General features: G+C 41.7%; 1 protein-coding gene across 1 annotated transcript; it reads right to left on the minus strand.

The window, feature by feature from the left end:
• Positions 1 to 6,627: 6,627 nt before the first annotated feature.
• On the minus strand, positions 6,628 to 7,839 carry LOC127121453 (uncharacterized; the record flags this gene model as incomplete). The annotated part of the gene is made up of 1 exon (XM_051051940.1): positions 6,628 to 7,839. A coding segment is annotated over one exon (1,212 nt), but the record flags the coding sequence as incomplete, so codon positions are not given.
• Positions 7,840 to 10,678: the final 2,839 nt, after the last annotated feature.

The raw sequence follows: 10,678 nt of genomic DNA on the forward strand, positions 1-10,678 counted from the left end.
GGGCGTGTCATCCTCTAATTCGTGCATGGCCAATGAAACAGTGAATCTCATGCAAAACAAAAAGCCAGCGGATCAAACACGATTTCTGGGTTTTCAAAATTAGGGTTTATAGCACTGTTCATCTTGTTCATCATCGTGATGAAATTTTTTTTCCAGATTTGGGAAATGGACACACCATTCGACTCATCTCACCGAGTACATCAACATTCCAACATTCATTTAACCTAATTCGAACTAACAAGGATGAATCGAGCAGAATAACATCTAAACATCAAATTTCATTTCAACATATCTCTCTTAATACTCAACCATTTTCCACGATTTAAAGTTCAGTATAACCAGCAAGGCAAGATCTATCCAAAGCACAACATGATTTCAAGAATAGAGAGAATCGAAAACCAACCTCTTTGAAGATGCAGTTTCGAAACAGTGGTTTTTTGGCCTTGGAATGCAGAAACAGTAGCTCAATGATGTTTGTATTGATGAATGGACAATGAAATTCAGCTCAACAAACCCTGAGGCAGCTCCAATCGATATCTGCCATGAAAGAAGCTCAATGCAACAGTGCTGGTCTTTGGCTTTACAGTCGTGATTCTATGCTTGCAAAGCTCTCCACAATGATGATAGGTGGTGAATCAATGGACCAAGGCACGGATTCTTTGACAGTTTTTCAGAAAAGTCCAAGTAAGGAAATGAGAGTTTTTGAGAGGAAATGAATTTCAGATCTGATTCGTGAATAGTGGCTAGGGTTTCTTAGTCTGAAGTGTATAATATATACTCTAATTAACAATGCTAAGCTTGGTTAATGAAATGGTAAGTGAATTTTGCTTAATGAAGTGTTTTGGTTAATTAGTGAAATCCACTCAAGTTGCATGTGCATGGCATGCTACAGTGCGAAAATGGGCCTAAACAATCTCCAAATGTGATTTTCAGTCATTTGCAATTGGTAGAATGCATTGGCAAAGCTTAATTTGAAAGTTCATTTTTTCACCCCTCTCTTTTTAATTCAATGCACTTGAAAAAGGCCATTTTGATTGGAAGATTTTTGGTGAAATGTGATGAAAGATTTGGATAGAGCACATCAAATATGACTTGTAGCAAAAAACCTCACTCAATTTGGCCAAATGGTTTGGAAGTTATCTCACCTTGAAGTTCAAAAATGCTTGAGAATGATTTGATCATAACTTGCCAACCACACATGAGAAATGAGTGTTCTTGGACTTTTTGGAAATGGGAGAACAAGATCTTCAACTTTCATGTTGGACAAAAATTCATTTGAAGCTTGTATGATGAAGTAATTTTGAGGAGAAGAACTTTCCATTTTTGGCAAATTCCAATTACAGGTCAACTTACTATTTTTGGAAATTTGTTGTCTGACCTCAAATCCTTCACTGTGGATGTTTGACATGTTATATGAGGCTTATATGGACATGAATGAGACCTCTCAAACCAATTCCCACCATCAAATCACTGATTAAATGCACAGTTGACCACATTTGACTGTGCTAGGGTTTTGGTTGACAGAACCATGTTCTGATGAATTCCAAGCCCCTACCACTTGAGATCTTGGTTAAAAATGATGTTACAACTCATATGAACTCTTGATGAATGATCATGGTGCCCAAATTATTCAAGAATGGCCACCATCTATTGCCCAATGACTGTTTTGACTGATTTGACCTAGCTGGCTTCATCTGCAAGTAGCATGGCTAGATGACAATATTTTTGGACTTTTGGTTAGTAAACAAATGAAAAGCAATGATACACAAATGCAATACATGCTTGGTGATCAAGAGCCAACACTCACAAGATAACCCACCCACTAGGAGGGAAGCAAAGGTGCACAAAGATCCTTGAGGCAATGATATGGTATGATATGATGCCATGAGGGATCTTAGGGACAAAATTGGGGTCTTACAGATGCCCCTATTTAAGTTCATTCTAGCCGGAGAAGTGAAGTTTAGAAATCTTCATCTCGACGCGGTAGAATGGGCTTAAATAACAGTAATGAGACAAATTTTGGTCCCTAAGAGACCTCATGATGCAGATGTATGCATGCAAAAGACACAAACTCTGTGGAGAATATGATTCACACAGAAGAAAAAACGATCCTTCGGAGTAATACACTCACCAGGAACAGAGACTCTAACAAGACTCTCGTTGGGGATAGTAAAAGAAAAAGAATGCGTGAGCAGGACACGACTTCAAGTTGGGGAAAAACAAAGCTGACACAGCGTGAACAAGACACGACTCTGACTAGGGTAATAACAAAAATCAGACTGGAGACCTCACTGGGGAATGAAGGACTCACACTGGGGAAAAGAAAAACCCAAAGGAAGAACATCCATTGGAGAGACAGAAGCTGACTCCGGGGAAGAAGCAATAGGAAACTCCACTGAGGAAGCACCAAAGAATTGAGGTGTTACCGGTATAAGGGCAACAAACTCAGGAAGAAATGAATATCTAAGACCGGTATAAGGGTGAGAGATATCAATCAACCAAACATATGAGGAAGACCTAGAAAAGGTACATAAACTCAGGAAAATCTGACTCCACAAGGGACCGAGGTCATAATAGGGAGTAGAAAGGAAGGAACACCAGGGATACCGAGGTATATAATAGGTGACCGACCAAAGCGTGAATTGGTATATATGCCAAAACACTCATCATCCGAAAGGAGGGCTTGAAAAAGCAAATCGACTTACAGGATGGACATTCGAATCCACAATGGAAAAACGAACCTTACTCAACTGGGGACACAAACCCAAAGAGCGCATGAGATATAATATCCATTACCGACAGACCGTGGATAAGAAAACTCGCATGAGATATATTATCTATTACCGTCAGAACATAGATAATAAACTCGCATGGTAAGAAACACCAGAGATACCAAGGTATATAATAGGTGATCTACCGAAAACATGCATTGGTATATATGCCAAAACACTCATCATCCGAAACACAAACTGGTTAAGGGATGGATATTCGATTCTACAAAGAATACGAATCTTGCTCAGCTGGGGAAAATCAACAAAGGATTCCAACTAAAGAGCGCATGAGACATATTATTCATTACCGGCAGACCGTGAATAATATACTCGAAAGGAAAAGACACCAGAGATACCGAAGTATATAATGGGTGACTAACCAAAAAGAGAGACAATCGATACCAAGCATCTGGGTAAACGAAAGATAACTCAAAGGGATAAATTGCAAGCATCCGGCAATTATCCAACAATATTCGATTCCGCAAAGGGAAGTACAAAACTTACTCGACCAGGGAAACACAAAAAGCTTCGACTGAAGAGTGCATGAGATATATTATTCATTACCGGCAGATCGTGAATAACATACTCGCATGGAAGATTATCCACAACCGGTTATTGGGTTAATAAAGGATAAATCAACCGAAAAGAAAGGTATCGAGATACCAAACTAGGTATATAATGATGACCAATCAAAGGGAACAACAACATTACCAACACAAGGGTAAATGAAAGGAGACCCGCTGGGGATAAATTGCAAGCATCCGACAATTATCCAACTGTACCACAAGGCACAAACTCCGCTGGGGAGAAACATCAACACCTGGGATTTACAACTACCGAATACGGGGTAGAAGACCATAGACTCAACTGGGGGATAGAAATCACCACAGGGAGACACCAACTCTGTTAGGGATAAAACCACAACAACAGAAATCCATTTATAATCAGGACGAACCACAAAGGTTACCTCTGTTAGGGGAAAAGAGATAGGGCTTACAACTACCGAATACGAGTTAATAGCCATACTCTGGTGGGGATAACCATGAACTAGGGTTTACATCTACCGAATACTGGGTAGAATACCAAAAAATCTTGCCGAGGAATAAAAGGTATATAACCACCAATTCCGCTGAAAGGGCAAAGAAGATTGGACTTACAACTACCGGTATAAGGGTAGAGGCCCGAAAAACTCCGCTGGGGAACAACCCACTGGGAAGCACAAGACAGTTGATAAATAGCCAATTCGGGAATAATCCGAAAAGACAGACTAAATCAAGACACGTCCTAATGAGGATGTAACTCAAATAGGAAAATCCATCCCAATATATATGTTGGGAGGAAACGGAAGAAACCGTCATCCACGAGGATATATCTCAGTGGGGAACTGCAGAAGGAAAGATAACAGACACTTTCTGCTTATGGGGTTGACTCTATATGGAGAGATTTAACACCCGACATCTGCTAGGGGAGATCTATTAGGGATCTGCACCACCATAGCAAGGAATAATCAACAAAAGATACATGGCGAGAAATGCAACATGAATATCTGAATGTTTTATGAATATGCATGAATATGCGTGATTTATGTTTGATGAATGCTGACAAAACAAACATATCTAACACAAACAGGTCCAGGAATCAAAGCCCGGTACTATACTTCCAGGGGAGAACCAACTGGAAAGCCAATCTGCGGAGATCTACATGCTATAAAACATAGATCTGCGGGTACTGCTGGGGAAGCAGGGGATCAAAGATATCAGGAAACACCAAATCTCTAAGTGATGGATCAGCAAACAACCCAACCAGGGTACAAAAAGTCACAACGGGCAAAACAGCCACCAAGACGAATCCGTTGGGGAACAAGAGAAAATCTCGAAGATCCGCAGGGGATCTCAACATCAGCTGAGAAACCAAAAGTTCTGCAACTCCAAACAACTCCGGGGAACAACCCATTGAAGGAGAATAACATCATCCAAGTAGAATCCAACTGCATAAGCAACTCTACTAGGGAAAATTGCTGCTGGAGAAAACTGAGTCTTCAACAACACTCTGCTTGCAACTATGCTGGGGAACAACCCCATCACAAGATCTGGAGAAAGAAGGTACAACCAAAACAGGAATATGAACCAAATGTCTTACCTGTTGGAGATCATGCCACCCTTGGGAGAGCACTGAGATATTCTTGAGTATCCTTTCAACCTTATGGATATTCACTTTGTTTAAAAACAACAAATTTTGAAAAATTTGATTTGTTTAAAAAACAATGATATTTTATCAATTAAAACATGCAAAACATTTGTTGAATTGAAACAAATAAGAGTGCAAATAATTGGATAAAAGCTCAAATTCATTTGATGGAATGGTAGCCTGCAAATGGCAAGACTCCATAGATCTGTACAAATTTGAAATCAGTGATATATATTGGAAGAGGGCTACATTGAACATAATGATCCTTTCTCTACCAATTTGAATCTCGATGTATTCGAAGCTTCAGTTTGACGACGAATCGAGAATCCTCTGACGAAATGACAGCTGTGGAACAGAAAGTCTTGTCAGGATGCAGTTACTTGCGAAATCCCAAATTTTTGCCTAGATTGCCCCAGAGTGAGGTACTCAATCTAGCGGGATGCAAATATTCTTTTTTTTCAAGTCTCTAATTTTTTCCTGGATTACCCTTGCGGGTTCTCCACCGAGACGCTCATTTTTGCCTAAGCCGCCCTTTCGGGTTTTCAACTTAGCGAGCTATTCTGTTTTTTTCATTTGCATATACTTTTTTTTAGGCAAAGTATCTCTTGACTGCATCTGAATTCACAGGACGAGTGAAATCCTCCCCATCCATTGTTGTAAGCATCAAAGCACCGCCTGAAAAGGCTCTCTTAACAACATATGGACCCTCGTAGTTTGGAGTCCACTTGCCCCTGGAATCGGGCGCGAAAGACAAAACTTTCTTGAGCACGAGGTCACCTTCTCGGAACACACGAGGCTTGACCTTCTTATCGAATGCTTTCTTCATTCTCTGCTGATATAACTGACCATGACACATGGCAGTTAACCGCTTCTCTTCAATCAAATTCAATTGGTCATAACGACTCTGAATCCATTCAGCATCAGTCAACTTGGCTTCCATCAAGACTCTCATTGATGGGATCTCCACCTCTACTGGGAGAACAACTTCCATGCCATAAACAAGAGAGAAAGGGGTTGCCCCTGTTGAAGTGCGTACAGACGTACGATATCCATGCAAAGCAAATGGCAGCATCTCATGCCAATCTTTGTACGTGACAGTCATCTTCTGGATAATCTTCTTGATATTCTTATTAGCAGCTTCAACAGCCCCATTCATCTTAGGTCTGTAGGGAGAGGAATTATGGTGTGCAATCTTGAATTCAGCGCACAACTCATCCATCATCTTATTATTCAGATTAGATCCATTATCAGTAATGATCCTCTCTGGCACACCATAACGGCAAATCAGCTGGTTCTTGATAAACTTCACAACCACCTGCCTGGTTACATTCGCGTACGAAGCGGCTTCAACCCATTTGGTGAAGTAATCAATTGCTACGAGAATAAACCGGTGTCCGTTGGACGCTTTCGGCTCAATCATGCCGATCATGTCGATTCCCCACATAGAGAAAGGCCATGGTGATGAAATCACATTCAGAAGTGTCGGAGGAATATGAATCTTATCCGCATAAATTTGACACTTGTGACATTTCTTCACATACTTGCAACAGTCAGACTCCATTGTCAGCCAATAGTAGCCTGCTCTCAACATCTTCTTAGCCATGGCATGTCCATTGGAATGAGTACCAAATGAACCCTCATGGACCTCAGTCATCAACAGGTTTGCTTCGTGTCTATCCACGCATCTGAGCAAAACCATATCAAAATTTCTCTTATACAGCACTTCACCACTGAGGTAGAAACTGCCTGACAACCTTCTCAAAGTTTTCCTATCTTTCACAGATGCCCCAGGCGGGTAGACCTGGTTCTGGAGGAAATTCTTGATATCAAAATACCAAGGCTTGTCATCTTTCACTTCTTCGATTGCAAATATGTGAGCTGGTCTGTCCAAGCGCATCACAGTAATATTGGGGACATCATTCCACCGTCTGACCACAATCATGGAGGCAAGCGTAGCAAGAGCATCTGCCATCCGATTATCCTCTCGAGGAATGTGATAAAATTCAACTTCTGTGAAGAATGTTGAAATTCTCCTTGCATAATCTCTATATGGGATGAGACCTGGTTGATTCGTCTCCCATTCACCCTTGATCTGATTAACAACCAGGGCCGAATCACCATACACATCAAGATATTTGATTCTCAAATCAATGCATTCTTCAAGTCCCATAATACAGGCTTCATACTCCGCCATATTATTCGTGCATTTGAAAGTTAGCCTTGCTGTAAACGGAATGTGTGAACCTTGAGGAGTAATGATCACTGCCCCAATTCCATTTCCATATTGATTAACAGCGCCATCAAACACCATCGTCCATCTGGAACCAGGTTCCGGACCTTCATCAAGTGTAGGCTCATCACAATCTTTCATCTTCAAATACAGAATCTCCTCATCCGGGAAGTCATACTGAACAGGCTGATGATCTTCGATCGGCTGGTGCGCTAAATGGTCAGCCAAGATACTACCTTTGATAGCTTTTTGAGCTCGATACTCAATATCATACTCAGACAACAACATCTGCCAACGGGCAATCCTCCCAGTTAAAGCAGGCTTCTCGAAGATATACTTAATCGGATCCATTCTGGATATCAACCAAGTTGTATGATTTATCATGTACTGGCGCAAACGCTTAGCAGCCCAAGCCAAAGCACAGCACGTCTTCTCAAGCATAGAGTACCGAGACTCACAATCAGTAAACTTCTTACTGAGGTAGTATATAGCAAATTCCTTCTTCCCTGATTCATCTTGTTGACCGAGTACACAACCCATCGAGTCTTCAAGAACTGTCAAATACATGATCAGAGGTCTTCCTTCCACAGGCGGAGACAAGATCGGAGGTTCAGACAGATATTCTTTGATACTGTCGAAAGCTTTCTGGCAATCCTCGGTCCAATCATGAGACTGATCTTTCCGGAGGAGCTTGAATATCGGCGCACATGTGGCAGTCATGTGGGATATAAATCTGGAAATGTAATTCAAGCGGCCAAGAAAACCTCGGACTTGCTTCTCAGTTTTGGGTGCAGGCATCTCTTGTATTGCTTTGACCTTTGCGGGATCAACCTCAATACCTCTTTCACTTACCACAAAACCCAACAACTTGCCAGAACGGACTCCAAATGTACATTTGTTCGGATTCAGGCGAAGTTTAAACTTCCTCAAACGTTGAAAAAGCTTCAACAAATGCTCAATATGCTCAACTTCCGTTCGGGACTTAGCAATCATATCATCAACGTAGACCTCTATCTCCTTGTGCATCATATCATGAAACAAGGTAGTCATAGCTCGTTGATACGTGGCTCCGGCGTTCTTCAAACCGAAGGGCATCACTCGATAACAGAATGTTCCCCAAGGTGTGATGAATGTTGTCTTCTCCATATCCTCTGGTGCCATCTTGATTTGATTATATCCGGAAAATCCGTCCATAAAGGAAAAGACTTTGAATTTAGCTGTATTGTCTACCAACATGTCAATGTGTGGTAGAGGAAAATCGTCTTTCGGGCTAGCTTTGTTCAAATCTCTATAATCGATGCACATACGGACTTTTCCGTCCTTCTTAGGAACAGGCACAATATTGGCCACCCATTGAGGATATGTAGAAGTCACCAGAAACCCCGCATCAATTTGCTTCTGAACTTCCTCTTTGATCTTCACTGCCATATCTGGATGAGTTCTTCTGAGCTTCTGCTTCACAGGCACGCACTCAGGCTTCAAAGGCAGGAAATGTTGCACAATATCTGTATCTAAACCCGGCATATCTTCATAGGACCAAGCAAAGATATCTGAATATTCTCGTAGCAAACTAATCAAATCTTCCTTGACAGACCCTTCAAGAAGTGCCCCAATCTTCACCAAGCGAACACAATCCTCAGACCCCAAGTTGACTGTTTCCAAGTCTTCGAGATGCGGCTGAATGATCTTCTCTTCGTGCTCAAGGAGACGGGTAATCTCATCAGGAATCCCCTCAACGTCATCTTCCTCTGCCTCAAATACAGGGAATTCAAAATTGGGAGATGGCGTTGGATCATTATGTTCAATGGGTTTTAAGATCAACCTGCATAATGATTTTGGTTAATGAAAAACTTTTAGCATTTAAACAAACAAACCATTATGCAGATGAAAAAGATTGTTTTTATTCTTGTTTTTTTATGGGTTTTTTGTGATCACTGATTTCATGCAAAAAAGCAAAAAGTGAAAACAAGGAAAAACAAATGTTTAACAATGCATTAATTGAATGAAAACATCATTGTATATATGCTTTGCCAACAATGTCATCACTTCTCCTTTTGGCATGGGAGAAGGGTTTTAAACAAAGTGAACAATTACTCTGATCTATGGATGATTGTAGGAACATCTACAGCGACCCAATTGTGGCAGACACCACCAGGAATAACGAAGTTGTTCACGTCTTCTGCATCCTCTTCCAAGATAGCAGCAACTTCCTCCTCAGGTTGATCAGCATGGATGAATCCTCCACTTGTGAACAAACCTTGCTCATTACATGCCCCAGAACAGTAGCCAATGCCAGCCCGGGATCTTTTGTCTTCAAGTTCAATCACCTTCCCTAATCCAGCAACTGCACCACATTCAATGGCCAGCTTCGCATCTTTGTAGGAAGTGAATGAAGGAGACTTCTTCTCGATTGGTTCATCAATAGATAAAGCTTGGAACGGCGTTCCAACTTCATCCTCAGCGTCAATATACAAGAAAGAAGACAAATGGCTAACCAGGAGAGCCTTTTCTCCCCCTACTACAACCAATTTCTTATTTTTGACAAATTTCAACTTCTGGTGTAGGGTGGATGTCACGGCGCCAGCCTCGTGAATCCATGGTCTGCCTAAGAGACAGCTATAAGATGGGTGGATATCCATTACCTGGAAGGTAACTTGGAAATCACTTGGTCCAATTTTGATTGGGAGATCAACTTCCCCAATCACGGTCTTACGCGACCCATCGAATGCTTTCACAACAACCCCACTCTGCCTCATGGGAGGACCTTGATATGACAATCTGGAGAGTGTGGTTTTTGGCAATACATTTAGAGAAGATCCAGTGTCCACCAGCACATTGGACATTGCATCAGATTTGCAATTCATGGAGATATGTAAAGCCATGTTGTGGTCTCTTCCCTCCTCAGGGAGATCAGCGTCACAAAAGCTCAAAGTGTTGCAAGCGGTGATGTTTGCAACAATACTATCAAATTGCTCAATGGTGACGTCGTGATCAACATACGCCAGATCCAAGACTTTCTGCAGAGCCTCCCTATGGGGTTCCAAATTCAGCAGCAGAGAAAGAATGGAAATCTTGGATGGCGTTTGTAGAAGCTGGTCTACAACGTTGTACTCACTCTTTCTGATGAGCCTCAGCATCTCATCAGATTCTTCATCTACAATGCCACTCGGGCCAACTGAAGAAACGGGAGTTTTTTGTACAGAGGAGGATGGTTTGGCAACATCACGTGCCTGATTCTGAATATTCACAGCAGTCCCAACCGGACGCTCAACCGTATCAGAAGCAACAGCCTTAGGAGGCGCAGAAAACACACGACCACTTCGGGTCAACCCACTTACGTCAGCGACGTTGGTCACGGAAGTTGAAGGTAAAGGCACTTCTACCCCATCTTGCACAGCGACAGGATTATATCTGAATGGTACGGCTCTGTCTGAAGAGTAAGGCACAGGGCCTGCAGGTTTAATGACCAAAGAAGGGGAAGCCTTCGGCT

Source organism: Lathyrus oleraceus, chromosome 2 (genome assembly GCF_024323335.1).
Source record: "Lathyrus oleraceus cultivar Zhongwan6 chromosome 2, CAAS_Psat_ZW6_1.0, whole genome shotgun sequence".
Lineage (NCBI taxonomy): Eukaryota > Viridiplantae > Streptophyta > Magnoliopsida > Fabales > Fabaceae > Lathyrus > Lathyrus oleraceus.